The sequence below is a fragment of the Nelumbo lutea genome, chromosome 4 (genome assembly GCF_056320005.1).
Source record: "Nelumbo lutea isolate HS-2025 chromosome 4, American lotus-T2T, whole genome shotgun sequence".
Lineage (NCBI taxonomy): Eukaryota > Viridiplantae > Streptophyta > Magnoliopsida > Proteales > Nelumbonaceae > Nelumbo > Nelumbo lutea.
This window is the reverse complement of record NC_142687.1, coordinates 68,157,832-68,181,731: the sequence shown is the minus strand read 5'-3', so window position 1 is coordinate 68,181,731 and position 23,900 is coordinate 68,157,832. Positions and strand designations below refer to the sequence as shown.

The 23,900-nt window shown below is 37.6% G+C and overlaps 2 protein-coding genes across 2 annotated transcripts; one reads left to right on the top strand and one right to left on the bottom strand.

Annotated features, from left to right (window-relative positions):
- The first annotated feature begins 15,172 nt into the window (after positions 1–15,172).
- Positions 15,173–17,611, top strand: DGAT3 (diacylglycerol acyltransferase). The gene is made up of 2 exons (XM_088981862.1): positions 15,173–15,647; positions 16,580–17,611. The coding sequence occupies exons 1-2, from the start codon at positions 15,228–15,230 to the stop codon at positions 17,300–17,302; spliced, it is 1,143 nt and encodes a 380-aa protein (XP_088837988.1). The 5' UTR covers positions 15,173–15,227; the 3' UTR covers positions 17,303–17,611.
- A 151-nt stretch (positions 17,612–17,762) lies between these two features.
- Positions 17,763–22,761, bottom strand: LOC148860971 (putative L-cysteine desulfhydrase, chloroplastic). Its single transcript, XM_088981861.1, has 2 exons — positions 20,588–22,761; positions 17,763–18,172 (listed from the first exon to the last, which is right to left on the bottom strand). The coding sequence occupies exon 1, from the start codon at positions 21,965–21,967 to the stop codon at positions 20,591–20,593; it is 1,377 nt and encodes a 458-aa protein (XP_088837987.1). The 5' UTR covers positions 21,968–22,761; the 3' UTR covers positions 17,763–18,172; positions 20,588–20,590.
- Positions 22,762–23,900: the final 1,139 nt, after the last annotated feature.

Below are 23,900 nucleotides of genomic sequence, written 5' to 3'. Positions count from 1 at the left end.
ATGACCTTAGGGAGATGGGGAGTCAGCTTCCCATTATACATGGCATTCGATTGGTCTGAAACCTTATGATAGTAAAAGTTTGTTTTGACAAGAATGAGTATGCCTCTAATGCCCTGAGTAAGGGCTCCAAGTTGTGTTGCCAGCTCGTGGCCTCGTTCTTCCCGGAGTGTGATCTAGGAAGATAAATCTATCTATCGTCATTGAGGAGATAATGAAGAAGGCTGATGAGGATGTGGATGATGACTCCGACAACGAATGTGAGGAAGAAAGAGAAGTGTTTAGGGATAGCGAGGAGGAGGTCACCGACGATGTGTCCCCAATGACGCTTGTAGGTGTTACCCGAACTGTGAGCCTTTTTTTTGGATTGAACTGGTAGTACCGATTTTTGGAAAACCGGTAACCAGAACTTAACCAAAACCAATTGGTTAATCAATTGACCGGTTTGGTTAACCGACAGTTTGGTTCATTGATTTTTTAGTTTTTTTACTTTATAATATTTATTATAAAAATATATATATATATATATAAAATATTATATCTTAAATAATAAATAATATATAACATATTATAAATATATATTTATATATATAATGTATATTTATTAATTTATAATATATAAAATACATAATATATATAATATTATATAAATATATACAAAATATATACAAAAACATGTATACCGATCGGTTCGGTTAACCAATTTTTTCGATCGGTTCGGTTTTTTGGTTTTTTTTTGCTCACCCCTAGACGCTTAACCACTTGCCTCTTTTCTTGGCTCTCTGTAAATATCAATTAATGTACTTTGGGCCTCCAATCTTAGCTTTTATTCTTTCTTTTTCCGCTGCTATGTACTAGAAATAGTAATGAAATGAACTCTTCTTTTCATATACTAACTTTTTCATATACTAACTTGTGTAAACCTCTTCTTCTCTTTCTTTTTGTCTTTTGAATGGTTGACACTAATCCGAGCTAGTCAATTTAATTATAATGTTTCCTAACTAGGACTCCGTAAAGTGAGGTTGCATAAGCAGAGGTCCCGTGAATGGCATTCAGGTAGTTTGGCAATTTTCCACTTTAGCTATTTCGGCCACTCAAGGTCGAGTTACCCATCCCAATTCGCAAGGTTGGACTAAGTTAGACAAATTAAATCAAACTGAAATAAATCAAGGGAAATGATGAAGTAAATTGAACTAGAAAGACGAGAGTTTGAAATTTTAAATGTAGTACCTTTTGAGGTTCTAGCATTCCATGTATAGCGTACCGACCTCCCCTCCAAAGTTTTAAGCTCGTACGTGTCGGGTTCTAAGGCCTTGACAACTTTGTAGGGTCCTTCACAATTTGAACCAAGTTTCCTGAACCCGATTTGGGTACCATAACCTTCCAAAGTACTAGATCACCAACTTGGGAGCAATGTCTCTTGACTTGGGCATTGTGGTAGCAGGTTACTCGTTATTGGTAGGTCATAGTTCAAACTTGGGCTTGTTCTCGCACTTCTTTTAACAGTCTAAGTTTGTTTGGAGTTCTTCGCAGCTTTCGTTCTCATTGTAGGTCTTTGATCTTAAAGTTGACACCTCAATTTTGATAGGGATAACTACCTCAATGCCAAAGGTGAGGTTGAAAAGGAGTCTCTCCGGTGGATGTCTTACTCATAGTTTAGTATGCTGATAACATGCTAGCGAGTTCTTTCACCATTGTCCCTTAGTTCGTGCAAGTCGAGTCTTCAAACCACGAAGGATGGTTCAGTTGGTCATCTCAACTTGCTAGTTGGCTTAGGGTAGGCAATTGAAGTATTGGATCCCCAGCTCGGTGCACTTGTCTTGGAATTTAATATCTGCGAACTGCTTGCCATTGTCTAAGATCAGCACCTATGGTAGCCCAAACTGCAAATGATACTCTTCTAGAAGATGTTTTGGACGTTCTAAGCTATGACGTTGCAAGGGGTTCAGCTTCCACCCTCTTAGTGAAGTAGCCAAAGGCCATGACAAGAAGCCTCCTTTGGCAAGTGGATGGTGGGAAAGGACTATGGATGTCAATCCCCCATTGAGCGAAGAACCACATATTGGTGAGGTATTGCAAGTCAAAGACTGGCTAGAGGTACATTGGCATGGCATTGACATCAGTCACATTGTTGGACCAATCGGATTGCATCTTCCTTCATGTTGAGCCAATATTAGCCTAGATTAAGTGCTTTCTAAGCTAGTGACCTAGCCCCCAAGTGTTTGCTATAAATTCCTTCTTGGATCTCTTTAAGTACATACTCTGCCATGGTAGGTGGAAGACATCAGAGGTAAGGCAGAGTAAAGAACTTTCGATACATCTGATCACCGATGATGGCGTAGTGGGTAGATTTGCACTCAATCTTCCAAGCTTCACGTAGTGGGGGCGATTCAACTCGTCTCCATCATCTATACCGAAGTGATTTCAACCTCTATCGCTTTCTTTCTACTAGTACATGGCAAGTCTTCAGTGTGAACCATCCTCCAAGCATTGTCCACAGAACCGGGTAGCCTTGAAAGCACATCAACCTATGCATTCTTGGGCCTCAGGATTTGGTGAATGGAGAACGAGTCAAACTACTTTGAGAGTTCTCGTTCCTTTGCCAAATACTTGATCATTACCAGTCCCCGAGCTTCGTATTGTATGTTGACTTAATTAACGACGAGCTAGGAGTCACTATAGACATCAATATTTTTTTGCGTTGATCTCTTTGGCTAGGGACAATTTGACTACCAATGCTTCATACTCATCTTCGTTGTTCGATGCTTTAAATCTAAATCTAAGTGCGTACCCAATTGGAACTGAGCCACTTACGCAAAAAGTGTTTAAGAAACATGTGGACAGTATGGGACTGAGGCTTGTATCTGATTGGACCTAAGTGCAAGTGGAAGCTGTTAGACAATGTATGCCCTTAGCTCCAATCAGATTAATGTACATATACATTTATCGTAAATGAATAAAAGTACATTATTGTTTCATGTTGATATTGGTATATTTCTATGAAATTACCCCTTAAATTGGACACTTATGTGACTTGTGTTAGTTTAGAATGTTCTCAACCGTTAGATAGACTTGGTGAGTTTATCCTGCCAAGGCTGACACTGATGGTGCTACCAAAGAAGTTGGGGCATCTTGTCTCAGCCACTAGGGTTAGACCCAAAGCACATGTAGTCACTACAAGAAAATAGAGCTGTAGTAGCATTTTTCAACCTGGTTGTTTGGTGACTACCGCTAGAAAGATGGATTTTTTGCAGCAGTTGATTAAAACTGCCGCTAAAATATTCCTCCCGCCCTCTCTCACCCACTGAAAGTATTCATGCCTCTCTCACCCTCTCTCTCTCTCTCAATCATCCCTCTCTCACTCTGTCTCTCACTCAGTCGTCTCTCCTTTTCTCTCTCTCTCTCTCTTGTTCATTCCTCTCTCGCTGTCCCTCGCTCTCAGTCATTCTTCTCTCACTCACCCTCGCTATCAGTATGGTAATGGGTTTAATGATTCTTCTGGGATGTTAGATTTCTCCATTTAGTTCGAGCCCATCAAATTTCGATTAAGACGTAAAAACATTTGCACCGTATACTCTAGGTAAGTCGAAACAAAAAAACACCAAAATTTTAGTTTATTCTTTTTTTGGAAATAAACAAGGTTGTTTTCTTCATCCTAGATTAACTTCACTAATCCTCTATTTTCTCTTTTTTGTTTGTCTGATTATCTTATAATCAATGAAAGAATAATCTATTTGGTTACAATGCCTTTCAAAAGGTCTCTTCAGGAGCTCAGGGTGATGAGGGATGGAATTTCATGCAAATCAAGGAGAGGGGGAGAAGGAAAGGATGTGGGTAGCCATAGGAGATCGCATATTTGCCTTGATGTGTCATGGTTCCAAATGGATTCGATTGAACAGGGCCCGTGGGATAACCTATCTCTGGAGTTACTTATGGATGTGATCCAGAGAGTGAAGGATAGTGAGACATCGTTGCTTGCGAGGAGAAGTGTCATTGTTTGTGCGTTTGTTTGTAGGTCATGGAGAGAGATTGTAAAAGAGATTGTCAAGACTCCTGAGCAATGCAAAAAGATTACCTTCCCTATCTCATTCAAGCAAGTTTTACACCTCTCTCTCACTCTCTCTCTCTCTCTCTCTCAGATAATATTCTTTTGCTCTCTATTTTCTCTACTAATTTTCTTTTTTTTTTTTTGGTTGTCATTGCTTCAACTTTGAATTGCTTGGGCCCTGTGACTCACCCATTCAGTGCTTTATAAGGAGGGACAGATCAACTTCTACTTATCGGCTCTATCTTGGTCTTTGCCCTAGTATATGCTTTATTTTGCAAATTTTTTCATCTCCTAAGACATTATTTTTATTGTCATATTATATTTCTTTTGTTGGTCATTGTTTGGAACTTTGAATTGCTTATCCAACAAAAATTTCAATTTAATTAATTCAATATTGCTTGGGTGCTTATTTCCACAGCTTTAGTGCATCCACACTTGCGTGTCTTGTTCTATTTTCCCCTTGTTTGTTAGATTAGAAAAAGAAAACATCAAGACAATCTTTGTTTTATTTTCAGAGCCCTAATTTATATGTTTGGGGGTGAAAAAAATATGAATTCAGCATAATTTGATTCTCTTAGAGGTGAAAATTTGGATATAAAAACAAAAACCAATGTTCATTCATATAACATTTTTTCTCTTTCTAAGCAATTAGAAAGTTCTTGTCCTCTACGTTTTTGATGAATGGTAGCAATGAATGCCACAGTGCAGCACACACTGAATTGAGCTCCCGATGACATGCTGAGACCCGTTAAAAAAAAACAGTTTTCTTTTGCCCTCTAACTGGGGATGTGCCTTCATTAGGCCCCTGAAATAGTTATAATTAACATCAAACCTGATTATTTCTGAAATATAAATTAGAATTTAGGTCATTTAAAGATCAACAGAACCTGATCATAAATAGCTTGTTTTGACCACCATTAAACTACAATTTTGAACTTAGCATTTTAGCTTGATACCATCTCAGTGATCTATGGAAATTAACAAATCTGACTTGATAGGATAATTGCTGGTTAAGTTCGATGTTAAAATTGGTTGCAAGACAACAACTCTGAATTTTCCTTAAGTTGCACATACCTTCATTTTGTAAGTAAAAGAAAAAAGCTCTGAAGCAAAATTTGCATTTGCTGCTATGATACTTGGATGTCTGTACAAGGGAGCCACATCGTATAAGATACTTGAACTTTAAATGAAATTTGTATCCAATACCATATACTGTCATGTCCTCACTGAATCTGAGTAACATAAGCTTGCTGGCCATAACAAAGAGTCCTATATACTAGTGCCTCACAAACCACAAGTACAAAAAGCAAATAGCCAAAGCTTTTTTTTTTTTTTGCATCCATCCTTGACGTTGTTGCAATATGCATAAGTAGAAAAACATATGATTGTTTTCAAGGTGCCTAGGTGAACCTAGGCATAAGTAGAACTTAGGCACCTAGGCATCGCCTAGTGTCTCAAAACTAAATGTATTTTTCATACTGTTTCTAGGCCTGTGTCTCAAAAATAAACCTTTTCTTCTGTAATATCTCATAAATAACCATTTTCTTCCTACTCTTTCAAGGATGGTGTCTTAGAAATAACCATCGCCTAGTAAAAGAGGGTGCTACTCTGTTTTTGTCATAGAAAAAGAAGAAAAAAAATCAACAAATAAGGAGAAAAAGGGCGGAACCCCTGTTGCTTTAAGTATTCATTCACTCTTTTAAGCCTTCAAATTCTTCAAAAATTTTTGAAGTCTTTGAACTTCAGTTCTTTATCACTTGAAAAATCTTGAAGTCTTTTGAACTTCACTGAACTTGAGTTTTTTATTGCTTTTTTTTTTTGGGTAAAGAGCTCTTTATCATTCGAACCCTAATATAAAAAAGTCATAAGTGCACTGATTTATGAAGTAATAAAAACAATATTATGGTGTAGCATGGCCTGTGCTAATATTATGCGATAAAAATATAAAAATATTGTAATATAGTGTAAGGTTTGATATATAATTGATTGGCATTTAAGCGAGGTGAGTAATAAAAAGTGCCTAGTCATTTAGGTGTCGCCTTGACAACTATCCCGTTGGTTTAAATTTCCTTTATTGTTGGGAAGGGTGGATCAAGCACTAATTGGCACTCCTAGATGTATTGGTTGAAGGTATTAAAGCAATATTATGTGGACACAGAATGATACTGGATTGACAATGCCATTTGTGGATCCTTCCCACAATGTCTCATTATTATGTGAAGGTATTAAAGCATGAACATCTGCAATGATACTGATTTGACGGTGGCCTCTGTTGACAATTTCCATCTCGTGGCATCTGTGGATCCTTCCCACAATGTCTCGTTAGCAGAGCAGGAAAAGGTAATACTACAGTTTGGAAAGATTGGCAAAGACATCTTCACTATGGATTTTTGCTACCCACTCTCTGCCTTTCAATCCTTTGCTATATGCTCAAGCAGCTTTGACAGTGCTAAACCAGTCTGGAAGTCCTTTCGTGTCTGCCACTTGTCATCTCTGAGTACCTTAGTTGTGATGACTTTAGTTTTTAAGAGGGCAATCTGGGCAACAATTTCTTGTTTTGTGGGTTGCAACTTGCAACCTGTGGGTGGGAGTTAACCTGTAACACTTCCTCTGGATTTTGTAGTTACCATCAATATCAAGTTATTTTATTTCTTTAAATTTGCAGAAACCATATCATACCTATTTTACTTGATATTAGAAGTTTCTACATTGACGTGTAGGCACATGTACTGATTATTGAGTTGCTCGTTATACCAGTAATTTGCAGTTGTTGGTGGAAAGAATTCAAAGGCTAAAAGCAGGACATAAGGGTTCTAAAACTGGAGGGGACAATATTCTGAAATTTTCAAAAACTCACTTCTGGGATGTGAAAAGAAAATCAAGTTCACCCAAATCTAACATCCGTGCAAACAAAGACACACCTCAGAAACATCAAAAAGTTGAACCTATTGCCAAGGAGGAGGGAGAGATGTCTGATACTGAGCTATATCAGCAATTCAATGAAGAAAAATGGATGGAGTGGTGTTCAAATGTCATCCTCTAGGTTGTACTTCTTCCTTCATCTCTGATTTAGTAGATTTTGTGCTTGAAGCTCTACCTTCAGCCACAACCATGTCTACCACAAGCACATCTAAAGACGATACTGAGGATCTAGTCAAATATGCAATTTCAATCAACAGCATTTTCAGAGTCATCCATACACATACTATGCCACCACCCATGCTTGTATTTTTGTAAATAAGTTTTTGGGAGAGGCCGAAGAAGTTTTTGTAAAGAAGTCTTTTGAATGGAGCTTGATATTTTTAAGAATAAATGGACGAAATTTATATTTTTTAGAATGAATGAATGAATTAATGGAATTTGTATTTTTGGTTTTTTTGTATTTCATTTCAATTTGGATGATTGAATATATATATATATAATAGTTTTAGTGGTAGTCGGTGCATCTCTATAGCAATAGTCACGACTACTGCTAAAACTATAATTAGTGGCAGTTTTTAAGCTTTACCGGTAGTCGAGAAAACTGCCGCTAGAACTTTTAGCGACAATTGTTTTAGTGGCAGTTTGTTGACTGCTAGTAAAACATTTAGTGGCAGTTTTTTATGCCACCAAAAGTCATTTTTCTTGTAGTGAGTGTGCGTTTGGTTGAAACTGGACCATTTTCTAGTTATGCCCTGGACCTTAGAGATTGGTGGAAAAAAACTAGAAAGTTACACATAATCCCTAAACTTGATTATGGTACTGCACTAGGTGTTGGATTGGGATGTCTTTGATATGCCAATTAATAAGATCCATTGAGGGTCAAAACCTGAGTATGTTGGGGGCAGCCTGAGAATTCACTTGAATGATAGGGCTCACACTCTCTCTGATAGAAACCTAAATTGTCGGCACTATGTTTAAGATTTGGTTTTACAATATAAATATAAATAAATATATATATATATATATATATATATATATATATATATATATATATATATATATTATGTTTTATGTTTTATGATTAATTCTTGAGATCCATTTGAGTAAAGATTGTGGCATTGTACCTTACAGCTAGGGGAGAGGTCCTTCCCTGTCAGGTAATATTATGGTCATTATGGGCCGAGAGGTTAAGTGTTAGAGACCATTAAGAGTTAATTACATAATGAGATTTATCTTACTTAAGTCCATTATCCATAGATCTTCATAGGATGGCTGAATTCAATGATCATTTAAGTGTAAATGTCGGGCCCATATTGAGCCCATAGTGATGTGCTCAGGGGTTCACTATGTTTAGCAGTGAATTCGGCCAAGCCTTTTCACAAAGGCTGAGTTGAACCCATGTGGACTTATGTGAGATCATTGTGGGGTCCCACACCATACAAATCACATCTAAGTTGGCCATGCAACACCCTTAGGTCGTGAGCCTTATAGCTGATAGGCCTAAGGCCCATAATTAATATGATTAATTAAGTTGTCACATGACAGCTTAAGTTGTCATGTGACATAGGGCGAATCTGGGTATGGAGCACCTAACCTTATAAGAAGATAAGGTATATCTCTAATTAGAGTCCAGATCTGATTTTGATCTGAATTATCTCCTAATTAGATTAGGAGATAGCTCCATAAGAGATTATAAAAGGGGAGGGGCGGACCAGTTCAAGACAGCTACATAATTTTGCAATTTCTGGTTCTCCCTGCACCCTTTTGTCTCCCAGTTTTTTCCAATTCGACCTCAGCTATCTGGGACTGATATAGATTAGGTTTTCCTCTGATTTTTGCAATAAAAATTCGGGGGATAACAGGCTCAACTTCCCTAGTTCGATCCAAGCAGTTGGGTTGCAGTTTTGCTGAAAACTGTGTTGGTGAACTGGTGTTAGGAATACACTACACCATCTTCAATGGAGGCTGGTTTTAGGACTGGTTTGGGTGTGAACTTCCACCTTGGGATCTGCGTTTGTGGTATCTATATTAGGTATACATCTCCCTCTTTGATTGGTTTCAAATCTGGTCCGATTCCGTGCAAGACCGATCCTGAAAAATGCAGTTTTTCAAAACATAGGGAATTCGATTCCCAGAAATGTTAGGAAAATTTCACCCAGCCATTTAGCATGGTTCGGCCATCCATATAATGGATCCTAACCCTTCCAACACTAGCATTCTTAAAGCCAAAGGGCATGACTCTATAACAATACAAATCATTTTTAGTAATAAAACTACTCTTTTCTTGATCTAAGGGATCCATCTGGATCTAGTTGTAGCTTCAAAAGACGTTTATGAAGCTCAATAGCTCAAATCCCGTGGTGGCATCTACTACCTGATTTATCATATGAGTGAGAAGCTATCCTTTGGGCAGGTTCTATTCAGGTCAGTAATCAATACATAAGCGCCACTTCCCACTTTCCTTTTTAATGAGTACCGCATTGGCTATCCAATCCGGGTACTTCACTTCTCAAATGAAATTGGTGTTCAAGAGCTTCCTGACCTCCTCGTCAATGGCCTTGCACAAATAAGGGGCCAAGTTCCTTTTCTTTTGTTTCATAGGTCTAAAATTCATATTTACGTTAAGCATATAAGTAATAATAGATGGGCCAATCACATGCATATCAACGACTAACCAAGCAAAAACATTAGAATTTAATTTAAGGAATCTTACCAATTTTGTGCAAAGGGGATCTTGAAGAAGTGACCTAATCTATAGCTTCTTCTTAGGATCATTCTCAAATAAAGGAACCAACACTACTTCCTCGATGATCTGTCCTCGGTTATTGCCGATCTCATTGGGAAAGTCTAGTTCGATAGTTAAGGACTTCTTTCCCTTAAGTGCCACCACACAATACTTTCTCGACTCGAATTGATCCCCCTAAACTATGTCAATCCTTCGCTCAATTAGGAACTTCATGGCGAGGTGATACATAGATAACAACTTAGAGGTAATGCAAAAGAGGGTGATCTAATATGACATTGTATGGCGAATGTGTTTCAATAACCAAAAACTCTATCATCACAATAAACTTGCTCGACGAGGTCACCATTGTTACTGGAATGTTGATCTTCCCAATTGAATGAACTACAACCCCACTAAAGCCAACCAATTGTACGTCAGTTGGGATGAGCTGTTTTTTATCAAGTTTAATCTTCTCAAAAGCATCCAAAAACAAGACGTCAAGGGTGACCTACCATCATGAGGCAAGTGGGCATGATCTTTCAAGTCTTCTTCTCCGAATGAGATCATTTCATCTGGTTTTGACCACTTCGGTGGTGGACTGCTTTCTCTGGACTACAACTCCCAAACTAATGCTTTTCAGGCAGTCAAGTTGCACCCAACCACTATTGATCCGCCAACAGTCAATGTAATTACAACGATGAGTGCTTCTTCCTCGATACCTCCTTTTCTTGATATTTAGGATGCTTGATAGGTCGAGCATCCTTCTTAATGAACTGCTTGAGGTAGCCAGGTTGGATTAGATCCTCGACCTCATTCTTCAAGTCCTAATAATACATTGTATCATGTCCAATGGTCCGATGAAACTTGTAGTACCGGTCCCAGTTTCCATTTGTCGAGTTACCTCTCATGCATGGGGACTACTTTAGATAGTTTGCTTATTTGATCTGCATCAAGATATCTCCACTCTTGAAGTTCAATGGTGTATAGGTTTAGTACCTTTTGGGTGGAGTCCAAGAATGCCTAGGTGGTAATCAAGATCATCTAGACGAACCTCCCTTACCACAACTTTGCTTATCAGAGCTTTGGGGCACTCAAGGTGTCTAACCGACTGGGTTCATGGTCTCTAGATGAACTATTGTGGTGATCTTCCCTGGAACCCAGTCATCTCTTGGCAGGTTCATGTCGAGGATGTCTTCTATATCTGTTTCATTGGGAGAACGAGACCATCGTGGAGCGTGAGTTGTCAAACTTGTAGGAAGAGTTTGTTCTACTACCCTCTTCCTTAAGCACATAACTGTGGTCCCATTGCTCTGACATGTAGGTCCAGACAAGGCTATCATTGTCGTTTGTTGTTCTGAGGTGTCGTGGGAGCCAGAGGAATTTCTGATGGTGCGGATGGTCAGTTATCTTGATTTCATGCCAGAATCTGCCCCCTATTGGTGTATCGTGCTGCTCTCAAGGTAGCTACTATTTGGCTGCAGCTCCGTGTTATTCCCAAGCTTGTAGATGGATGCCAGTCACCCCCCCTTGGTGTCACAAAGGGCTCAACATTCTAGGGCTGTCCCTCAGAGGAAGATCCACCAGCGACTTGAGTGTCCTTGTTCCTTGGAGAAGACATAGTGAAAAAAAAAAGAAAGAGGAAATGGCCTTTGTGTTCGATAGTTCTCACAAACGACGCCAATTGATGATGATCAAATGTGTTTGATCCCTATTGTTGATGATAAATAAGAGCTCGACAAGCGTGCTTGGATGTTGAATATACAAGACAGATGATGTTGGAGGGCTCGGGGGATTTCCCAGGAAAGGAACTCCGATGGTCAAGTAAGTAGCAAACTCTCCAAGGTGATAGAAAACAATATAGTAGGAATCAAAGCATGAGAGTGTGTATGCCAATAAGTGAGCATACCTTCTGAGGGTGAAGGATCACCCATATATAGACTTCAAGACTCGATTGTGACATGCCCAACATGTTTGGGCTGTTAATGCTCATTCGCCCATTGCTTTTGGGATACATCCGCACAATGTTGTGGGTGTCCTTATTCATTTCCCTGCGAAGTGTGCTTGTCATTGCCAAGTAGGCATTGTGTCCTTGAACATCTCGGACCGGCTATACGATGCAAATGGAGAAGAGGGAAATCATTCCACATAGGTCGGAGGCATGTTGAGGTCGAAGAGGTTCCTCAAACCACTAGTTGTCCAAGCCGAACAAGCAAGTTGGGAGTGTGGAGTAGTGAAATCGAGCGTGTGCTTTGAACTGATGGGCTGTCATGAAATAGTTTTGGACTAATACGTGGCAAGACGTGATTGAAGGTGGGCCACATACCGAAAACCCAACTACCAAAAAGCAAATGAGATCTTGGTCACAACAGTTTAGAAAATTTTTCCTTTTATTTCCTTTTCTATTTTTTTTTTATTCCATGTCATTTTTAAACAACCAATGAGATGCTCTCCTTCCCCATAAAAAATTACCTAAAATCTCTCTCTCTCTCTCTCTCTCTCCCATGTTCCCAATAACCTAAATAATATCATCAACTAAAATTTCTCCTAAGCTACCTCCCCCATTATCCCCCACTTTTTTCTAAATTATCTCTAATTCCTATTTATCCTCTCCCCCGCTTTTTATTTATAACTATCTAAAGAAAGTTTGAATTAAAAAGTTTAAAATTATTTAAATATTCAAAAAATTATATAATAACCTTAAAATATTTATTAAAAACACAAAAATAATTATAATTGATTTAATAATATTCATATTATTAATAATTTTATGTTTTTTCAAAATACATCATGAAATAATTTACCAACAATAAATTAGGGTTTTCCAAATTATTCAATTTAAATGTTATTCAAATAATAAAAATTTAACAGTAAAAAATAAAATACTATTTAAATAATTCAAGAACTAAATATCTTAAATAACAAAATATAAAAAATGGATAAATGATTATATAATAAAATATTTAATATTATGTAATCATTGTAATAGAAATAAAATTCAAATAACAAAAAAATTAAATATTTTATATATTATTTAAATATTTAAATAACTAAATATTTTAACTTATGTAATATAACATAACTAGATTTTAAATAGTTAAAATAATGAAATTGTGTAATAAATTTAAAAATTATCTTAAAACTATAAAATAATTATAACATAATATTCAAATTAATTATAATTTAATATTTTACAAAATTAATAACGAAATTATATAATAATAGTATAAATTATAATTTTATGGATTATTAAATTCAATAAATAATTAATATTTTCAAATTTAAATAATGAGATTATTTAAATAACAGATAAATATTGTAAATAACTAATTTCACTTATATTAATTAACAATTATAGAAAATAAATTTAAAAAATTTAATATTTATTAATAATAATTTTAAAATTATAATCTATATTTATTATCTTTATATAATAAAATTAATATTTATTGTATTTTAATTATTTATTTATTGTTTTGTGGTAAATATATTTTCAATAATTATGTATAAATCTATTTTTTATTTAATATAAAATTTTCAATAATTATTGGAGAGTAAACTACTGTTGTTTAACTTTTTTAAGTTTAATTTATTAATTAATATTTATTAGAGATTAAACTATTATTTGATATTACACTATTTATTGACTACTTTAATATATTTTTTAGTATTTATTGTATTTTATAATTATTATATTTTCATTATCAATATATTTTCAATAATTGTGTATTTTTGCAACAAAATTTTAATAATTATTGGAGATTAAACTATTATTATTTATTAGAGACATATTAAACTATTAATTTAGCAGAAATTAAGAGTATTCATGGGTTGGTTCTGTTTGGTTGTAAGCTGTTTGGCCAACGAAATCAACTTGGTCAAGTTGGGGAGTTGGTCACCCATAGCTAACTGACCATTGGTGAAAATCAGATAACTTGGGTTGTATCAGTTTAGGTCATTTTTTTTTTAATTTGGTTAGTCGGTTCAAAAGATTTAAGCTTAAAAATTAAATTTAAATTTAAAAAATTGCAGTGACATTATTAAAAAATAAAGTTTATGATAATATATATATATATATGTATATGGCCAAGTAGATTAATTTTGGTCGATTTATAAATGGCCAAAGTGAAATTGACTTGGTTAGGTTGGGAAATTGTTGAACCAAAGTTGACCGAAAATGCTAGAAAACCAACCAACTTAATTCAAGTTGGTCAGGTTGGTTAGTTTCATCAATTTGATGAACAACCCTAGCTGAAATTAATTATTATTATTTTTATAATATAAAAAAATATTAAAAGTAGTATATAAAATATAAGGGAAAATCTATGATGCGGGAAAGATATGGTATCATAAGAGTTTTGATCAATCAAAATCCACCCATGAATTTTGATAAATAACACTTGATTGGCTACCACATTTATGATAGCAATTGATTAGTCAAAAAGTTTTCAAATATCATATCTTTTCCATGTCATAATCAAACCCAAAATGTAAATAATTATTAATTATTTAAAAATTAAAAGTATAAAACAATTATATACTTTTATATGTAACCTTCACTTAATAAAATGATGGACAGGCGTGAAAAATTAAAAGCAATCATAAATCGACACGTAGGGTGGGCCGAAAGGGTTATCTTCCCCTTGTCTATTTTTTATCTTACGGAAAGATGATTGTCCATTTTTTATTGGGATACTTGCAATTCTGCTGACATCATGAATCATTATAAGAACCCAAGGAGAGGGAGATCCATCCTTCAATAATGGTATATGCTGTATACCTTTGCATCAAAGCAAGAATAATGGCATATACCTTGCTTCTTTAAATACCTGATCTGCCCCTCCCTCCCTTCTTTCTAACTTATAAGGATTCGGGTTTCAAGATTGTATAATAAAATTGTTTGGGACAAGTTGATTTTAAAGAGGATTAACACTTTCTTATTGCTTCACTGCTTCAATTACAGTGCTTTACATTCATACATTCATTGCTTAATCATCAAATTAAAAAAAAAAAAAAAACAGAGAGAAAAAACCCAATTAATAAGAGAAATTATTTGTTGTTTTTTCCTAATTAATCATCATTTCACCAAAAAGAAAAAAAGCAAAATAAACCGGGTCTTTTGAGGACATATTTGTCCTATTACAAAAGAACTTTACAAAAAATGAAAAAGAAATAGTTTTGTTCATAGGAGGGAACACCACCTTCCACTTGGCTTCTGACGTGGAACCACGTGGTTCTATTCAAGCCGTTTGATCCCGCAGCTGAATATCCAACGGTGAGTGCTTGCCTACAACGCATGTCCGGAAATGCCTCAAGTGTGGGAAACCGAAACCGGTCACGTGCTTCCAGGCGCCAGGCCGCAGCTGCATCCGTATCATCTCCACTTCCTCCAACCAATAATACGAGGTCACGTGTCCGTCAGTTAGTTAAGCGCTTCACGCTTCCTCGCCTTCCCTCCAACTCAATATAAAAATCGTTCTGATGCTTTGTTCCACTACTGCGGTTTTCTTAAAAATTTCCCGTCGTCGAATCCAAGCAATGGAAGTCTCCGGCGTTGTCTTCCGGTCAGTTCTGAGCCTATCTAGTGCTGGATTTGATACCCAGTACTTAAAAGCGTCTTCATCTTGTCTGTGCGTAGATGCCGGAAGCCGGTCTTCTGGCAACCCCCGTATCGTGGGTCCTCGGGATCCCAATGTTGTTATAAAGACTAGAACGTTTTCAGGGAATTCGAGTTCTGGATTTTCCAATAATGGGCATTTGCAGTACTATGTACCACCTAGATCAGGTGGGGACAAGAAGGAGAAAGTGAAGGAAAAGAGCTCAGAAATCGCAACAAGAAAGAAGAGGTCGAAATTGATTAAAGGATTATCGAAGGACTTGTTGAAGTTTTCTGGAATGGATTTTGGATTGGAGGTTGAAAATGGGATGGTTGCGGAAGTTAAGGGGAAGATGTTTACGGTAAGATTCCATACTACTAAATCGACTATGTCTCTCTGAATGAATCGTCTCTTTTGGCTATTCTTTGTTTGATTTTGGTTGAATAAGAGCAAATGAATGCTTTAAAGGCTCGGTAGAAATTTCTTGAATGCTTTTCTGTTCCTTTTATTTATTTATTTTTTCTTTTCCTTTTTCTGGGAGAGGAAGGGAAAGAAGCTCCGTTAGTTCCACTCTTCCACAGCTTTTCTTTTTGGTTTTATGTGGACTCTGTTATTTAAAATTTTCCAGTATCCTTGCTTCCCATTAGTTTGGACGCCATCAATTGAATATGGCTTCGAATTTCAGTTGAATTTCTTCATTGATTTACCCAAAAAAGTAAAAAAAAAAAAAACAAAAGATAACTTCTGTAACTCTATGTGAAAAGTTGAAAATTGAATCGCATCTTAAATGCTGAAATTCGGACAAAATACAAAATATGTTTCTTATTATTATTTCAATATCAATATCCTGTTATTATCCAAAAGAACTGAATTTTTCACCAATAGCATATATGTTTTTTTTGTTTCCAACTATTTCTTGGGTTCTTTGTTTCCAATAATTCCAGGGATAGATAGACTGATATTTTGGTCAATATTTTGAAATATCATACAGAGGGAAAAAAGGGAAAATAAACTCAATTTGCATTTTCATATTTCATGTTGCTACAAGTAGGCAGAAAAAAATATATCTTTAGCGAGATTTCTAGACATAATTTTTCTTTCTCCTTTCCTTCTTTGTGGATGGCTTATTGATTCTTTCTTTAAAAGTTGGCAGGGGCAATTTCATTCATGGAGGAGAAATTGTTTCTGGTTAGGAATTATAACATTGATATGAGTACAAGATGGTTTCTAGTAGAAATGCAAAGCAAAACAAATTGATCTTTTTTTTTTTTTTGCTTTGAATTGTAAATACAGGAAGCAGCAAAGGCTCTATTAGCACAACTACAACAGTTAAGAGCCAAAGAAAAGGAGATGAAGAGAAAGAGAAAACAAGAGAAGACCAAGATGAAAGCTGCGCAGATGAAAAGCAGGGTTAACCGTGAATCTTCTGCAGGCTACTCAGAATCAATTGACAGTGAGTGTGAAGAAATCGGTGACATGAGCTGCCTGAGAAATGATACTCCAGAAACAAAGTTAGACGAACCAGAGCAGGAGGTAGGTGCAGTACTAACTAGCCCAAGTGAGCCAATAATCCAAGGAGACAAAGACAAGATTGAAGATTGCAGTGCAGACATTTGCAAACGAGAATGCCACAATGGAAGTGATGCTAGTTGTTGCAGTGGAAGTAGCGTTGGTGTCAATGATCAAAGTAATTTAGCAAATGGGGCATCGACGAAGAGGATTGAAGTTTGCATGGGTGGAAAGTGCAAGAAATTAGGTGCTGAGATGTTGTTGACAGAGTTTGAAAAGAGACTTGGGGTTGAAGGAGCTGTTGTTGGGTGCAAGTGCATGGGCAAGTGCAGGGATGGTGCTAACGTGCGGATTTTGAATGGGTTGGGTGTTGAGGGAAAGGATGAATCTGTCAGGGGCCCAAGCAAGCATCTGTTCATTGGTGTTGGCTTGAAGGATGTAGCTACAATTGTAGAAAGCTTCTTTGGGGAAGAGAGGGATGATTTTGGTCTGTTGACAGTGTCTTGAAACAAAGTGGTGCCTTTGTGCCTTCAATTTAAAATAAGGTTTAAATTGATAGCGGAAACAAGTGCAATTAAACAAATTATGATCAATCAATGAAGTGCAGCGCTTGTTGATCAACTTGGTGGAAATCTGAGCTTACTGAAAGCAAACATTTGTTTCAAGATAGTATTAGTAGTAGCAAGATGGATTACTTTATGCGTTTTCTTTTAATGTCCACACGCTACACAGTGAATTGATTGAAAATATATGGATGATAGCAAGAAAATGGTGAATGCAATGGAGGCATTTGGATGTGTTTTTTTGTCGTTTTCATTGTGATTCTCCTTTCTTGGGAAGAAACAAGTCCAACACAAAGAAGAGACTGAGCAACCTCTGGAGAATTTCCACAGTATCGTTGAGCAATAACCAGGCTTCCATGATAAACACTGAGGTTAGAATCATTGTTTATCGTAATCCAATGACATTGACGAGCAACCAATAACAAGTATAATATATTCAGTACTAATAAATAAGTACGGTTCACAACAAAGAGAACTTACTAGGAAATGTACAACAGAGTAACTCACAAGTCACAATTAACAATACACCATTGAGCAAGCCAAAACCTGCAAAAGTAGATTATGCTTGATTCCCGCTGGGCTAAACTACTAGAAAAGCATACCACCGTTTATTATTGTTAAGCAATTACAAGACCAATATCGCAAGTCTACTCGCCCCTCTGATTATACGCTGATCTGCACTTGGCCTGTCAGTGGTTTCTACAATTAATGGGTCTGGAAATTTATGAGACATGAGAACAAGTTAATTCAACATCCAAGAAAAATGATCATATTTCTCGGTAGGCAGCAGTAGGCTTTCCATGATTCTATGAAGCTGCAAAACAGAGGATCATCATCATCAGGAAAAAGAAAGAAAAAACCACCAGTAGTAGAATATACTCGTAAATTAAACTTTCAATTTCAGAGAACTAAATCAATAATTCTCTTACTCCATTAAAGCATTTACAACAAAACGAAGTATCATGCTTCACTTTATTGGTGATCCAAGAACTTGCCCACTCTCTAGTCCCCAGCTATCTAAATGCAATTATTTTCCTAGGTCCCACTTACCCAGTAAGTGATACCCATCTTCTAGGTGTGTAAATAACTTTCCCACGTGGGGGAAAAGTTTCCAACACTTGAACAGGACAAAAATGCCCTTTTTAATAATAGATTTTTATGGCTAAAATGGTTATTTCCTTTTTTACTTGGAAAATAAAAGAACATGGGTAAATACACTTACCTGGATAAGTGTTGATGGAGGGTGATTTGGCCCGACCTCGTAGCATAGGGACACGTGTGTGTGACCTGGCTCGACGAACAACACAGCTTAACAACACAACCGTGACTCAATGGGAGGGGCCCGCCGAGTCCAACATTGGCCGCTCGGCGGGCTAAGCGACTCGCCGGGGACTAGCACCTAGCCAACCTTGACTCCCACCACGTGTGGGAGATCCCGAACTCCTCTCAGGGCTCGAGCTCCTCCTAGGTCCCGAGCTCTTCCCGATGAGCTCTAAGCCTTTCCCAAGGGAACACCTCGATCCGACTTGGGTACCCCGAAGTAGGGACACCACGAGTCGGCGCCCTTGGCTCCTCTGTTGGGGATGCGCCTCAGGTAGATAGCAGCTCGGCCCATCACCAGTACCTCAGCATCAGGAAGCTCAGCAGAATGCAACTCGGCTCAAGATAGTCCGAAGGTCCAGAAAATATCTCTCTGACAACACCTGCCGAACTTGGAGGCTGCACCCCTGCCTCTTGGCAGGCGGCGCCATACCTGTCACCTCTGAAATGTGTTTCATACCCGACAGGTACGCATCCTGCAGAGACGGCCCGTGCCTGCCACCTCAGCCCCGGAAACAACGGCTGTCACAAGAGGACAGTGACGGTTGCACTCGATCTGGCAATGGCGATTGCGCTTGATTTGGTAGAGGCCCGTTATAAAAGGACCACAACCCCCAAGGGGCCAGGGTAATTTCAATCTCTGCGCTTTCTACATTCTTAGCTTCTTCCATACTCTCCATTTTCTTACAGAACTCTAACTTAAGCATCGGAGTGTTCCCGTCGGGCGAGATCCCCAGGGATTCTTCATCTCATCCTTCTCTTCAGGTACCCTCCAACGCCAGTTAGGAGCCAAGTTTCGGCCAGCTAGGAGTGCCCGGATCGCGCAACATCAAGTGTTTCCCAAGGAAAATTTACCCATGTAATTGTATTTACCCGGGTAAATAACTTACCAAAAAGTGAACGGGACCTAAATGTAGCCTGGCCTATTAACATGAAAGAGCAACTAAAACCCTAACCCTTCAACTACAGTTTTGGGAAGCTATTTACCTGGTTAAGTGCATCCTAGTTTTGGCAATTTTGTCATAAAAAACCATTATTAAAAGGGGGAATTTTATCCCATCCATATCTTAGCAAATTCCAATATATATGTGGGAAAGTTATTTATCCAGTGAATTTTCCATGAATCCCATATAAATCTGAAAAAAAAAACATACATATCTTAGTCAATGGATAAGAATTAAAATCCCCTGCCAAAATCCAAAAAGAACAGGCCCTAAGAGAAAGTTCCCTCCAAAAAATTCACTGATCCAATAATCTCAATTTTTCCATGTACTCACGCTAACGAAAGGAATGTTTGGCACTCAAACTGTGCACACTGCACACGAAGGTAAAAGATCAATATCACCATATCATTCAGGTACTGTTACGTTACGTCCCACTTGGAAAGTTGATATTAGGCAGCAGAAAAAGGCATGTGATGAATCAAATGATTGTCGGGATAAGGAGCACAAAATTAAAGGATGCATGATGATCTAGTAGTGCAGATAAGTTCAGGTAAAACCCAAAACAATGGCTAGTCCATCATAGTCTCAGATGCAGTCAAAGACAAATAGACAATGTAAGACCCAATACGGGAATTCATCAAGAGTAGTTTCCACTGCTTTTCAATTTGTCAGAGGAAAATTTTCTTTGCTGAAATTCCATATTATGTACAGAGACCCAAGACAGTAAGCAACAGCAGAGAAAATTTTTCTCTTTCTTATTATCACTGGTAGCTGGTAATTAACAGCAGAATAGTTGAAAATTTTTTGAACAATGGGCTTAGGGCTCTATAGTTTATATATCAGAAGAGTAAATGAAAAGAATGAACGTGGCACTGGTGGATACATACTATTTAATTTCATTCATGAACCAGTAGTTCAGCACTGAACTGGTTGGTAACACAAACAGATCAGGGTCAGAACAATACCTTTCAGTTACAGGGAAGCATCTCGCAGGTAAACCCATCTCTGACAAGCAAGTTAATCGCATCCCTGAACTTGTAGTAATCGTCGTCTGTGTTGTAAACCTGGTGAGAAATCCTGGCATAGCCTGTTACACAATTATGTTTATTCTGAGCCCCAACTTCTCCCTCTTTCGGTGCTCGATAATATATCGGAACTTCAACACCAAAACTCTCCCGAAGATGTTTCCTCAGCTTCAAAGCATCAGCATCGCTAGAAATCCCCAAGCAAGCAGGAAAACCCACCATGACCATGCTGGAACACATATCTGGAGGCGATCCAAGGTGCGTCCCCCAGGCTTTGGACAGCATCTCCCCCATCTTAATAACAGCTTCATGATTCCTCTTCCTGATTCCACCTATACCACCTTCAAACCTGTTGATGAAATCAAGAGCAGAAGGAACAACAAGCTGCGAGCTGTAGTCCCTCGTCCCAATCCAAGCACTCTCTACAGCCAACCCATTTCCGTATTCATGAGAAACTACGGGATGATGCAAATCAGAAAATTTGGGCGATTTTTTACAGTAGAGAAATGCACTCGAAGGAGGACAGAAAAGCCACTTGTGCATATTACTGGTGTAAAAATCCGCCCCTATTTGTTTCATGTCGACTTCGACGTTACCAATTGCATGAGCAGCGTCTACAAACACCTGGTCGACGCCTTCCTCCCTGCAGAGCTTAACCAACTCCTTCACCGGAATAACCACGCACGGCATCGACGTAATGTGGTCGATCACTGCTAACCTGACCTTCTTTCCAATGGATTTCCCTTTCTCTAATGCCTTCTTAAATTCATCGATGATTTCGTCGTTAGAATGAACGGGGAAGGGCAGGTGGACTTCGATTACGTGCCCACCAGCGCGAGAAACGTACGCCTGAACCGCTTTCTTGACGGCACCGTACGCGTAGTGGAGCATCACCGCAGCGTCGCCTTTCTGGAACCGCCCTTCCGAAAAGGCCCAAGCCACCTGTTGAAGCACGATTGCGACGGCCGTGGTGGCGTTGTCGACAATCGAGACTTCGTCGACAGACTCCGCGTTGATCATTTCTTTGACCACCTTGCGGGACTCGACGATTCCCTTCTGGAGCTGATTGAAATAGAAGTCGTCGGGCTGCCGAAGATACCGAAGCTGCCACTCGCGCTGAGCGGCGATAACAGAAGCAGGGCAGCTACCGAAAGCGCCGTGGTTGATACGAGCGACTCCTGGGTCGTGATAAGAGAACTCATCGCGAATTTCGGAATCAGAGATGAAGGGAGAGAGCTTTAACTTCTTGGAGACGTGATTGTTGTTGTTGTCGTAAGTGGTGTCTCCGTTTTCTTTGAATTCTTGATCGTAAGAATCCATGGCTGGAAATTTCTAGTAGTGTTTGCAGAATTCGTGTAACAGAAAAAGAGGACCCATCATAGGAACCATAATTAAGCTTGGGATTCGGTTTGGGGTTCGATGGATTATTTTGTAATTGTTAAGACCCAAATGAAGGAATAAAAAATTCAGTTTTTCTTTTTTTTTTTTTCATTAGAAGGAGAGACTGAGAAAGTGTGAGAGCGATGGGGGGTATGAAGAAATATTGATGATATGGGGACCGAGGAGGAGGAGGAGCATCTCTGACTGTGAAACGCACTGGTGCGCAATGTGCACCTGCCAGCTGATAGTATTAATTTTTGGCAAAAACTGGTATGTGAATTGTTTATTCGAAATATGAATCGAAGACTTTGTAATCGAAAGATTTCCCGGCCGGAAGAAACAGAATCCTCGAACGAACAGTAATAAAATGGCGATGACTCAGTAGCTGCTGAGACTGAGATGGTCTCACTCGGAAGCGCAGCCTGAGGGCTGAAGCTCTCGTCGGGAAGGGAAAATCAGTAGATCTGACCTGCGCGCGGGATCGTCATGGGTAGGGGGTTGTCACTGTGTCAGATATAAGGTCTGCACCGAATCGAACCGAAATTGGTGGTTTGGTCTGATTTGACCTTTAAGATAGTTTGGTTTCGTCTGGGAATTTCATAAACCGTAACTTTTTTGTTTGATCAGGTTTTTTAAATTTTTGAAATCAGATTAAACCATAAATCATATTAAATCGAAATATTAATAATATATATTTATTATTTATATAGGATGTATATTATTTGAAATTTTTATAGAATGGCCCAAATCGTATTAAAACTTGAATAAATTATAATAAAAATATTTAATGTGATTTAATATTAAAATTTCTCAAACTATAATTTTTTTTATTTGGTTTGAGATTCTTCAAACCAACCAACCCAAACTAGACTGTAAGCATTAGGTTTGGCCCTTGGTGCTTCAGCTGACTGTAACTATGGCTGTCCACATTCCAATTTACACAGCCTAAACTGTCAACCGAGCCCTTCCTAGTCAACCCAGTATGCATAATTCAGCAATGATATTAATTGTTTCTTGGAGTCTGTATAAACTAATAGCTCGTGTGGTGGTATGGTTTTGTTTAGTAGCAAGTTATTGGCTTGGCTTTTTTTTTTTTTTTTTCTTTTTCTTTATAACTTTTTTTTTTGACTTTTTTCTCCATGGGTAATATAAGTATTTTCAAACCGTACCTGAATGGTCGGACTGTTTAGTTTGAAAACCGTCCGGCTCCATTTTGCCTTTAACCTATTTTCAAACAAAAAAGAAACTGTTAATTTTATCAGCAATTTATTGATCTGAGCGATCGAACTATCAACTCGTTTGATCGAATAATCATTTTAGTCATTTTTTTTATTTTTTTTTTTAATTTAAAATAAACCATCTATTAAAATTAATGGTCAAAACAGTTCCAATTTTGGATCCATTTTTAAAACATTGGCTTACACAATAAACCCATGACCCCCAACCCTTGATGCAAATGGAAATCAACAAGTTGGTAATTTGTTATAGGCTTGGGGCTTGACTCTTAATTCTTTAAAAGCTAATAGATTAGTATAAATTAATTGGATTTAAATTCCATATTTTTTTAAGGCTTCCTCCTTTCCGTTCATAATGACTTTTGTTATAGAATAAAATAAATGTCAAAATGTGCTTTCATGCATCATGTTGCCAACTCGAAGTTGCATGAGAAGGTGCTGATGACTTGGCTTGGCCTTTAATATAATTGTATCCCTATTAATTTATTAGAGTACTAGTGCTGATAGATGGTGATTCAACTCTCAATCTCACATGCAATGTAGAACTCAAAGTTGGCTATTTTTATTGTTAGCATCTATTAATATTCCATCAAAATCTATATACATGAGATACGACATGATGTATAACTCTACCTCTA

What these genes read in the sequence shown, in the direction of transcription:
- DGAT3 (XM_088981862.1), top strand. Translation starts at nt 15,228, where the DNA reads ATGGAAGTCTCCGGCGTTGTCTTCCGGTCAGTTCTGAGCCTATCTAGT. An exon ending in TTAAGGGGAAGATGTTTACG is followed by an intron (nt 15,648 to 16,579) that starts GTAAGATTCCAT and finishes TTGTAAATACAG; the next exon opens with GAAGCAGCAAAGGCTCTATT.
- LOC148860971 (XM_088981861.1), bottom strand. Translation starts at nt 21,967, where the DNA reads ATGGATTCTTACGATCAAGAATTCAAAGAAAACGGAGACACCACTTAC.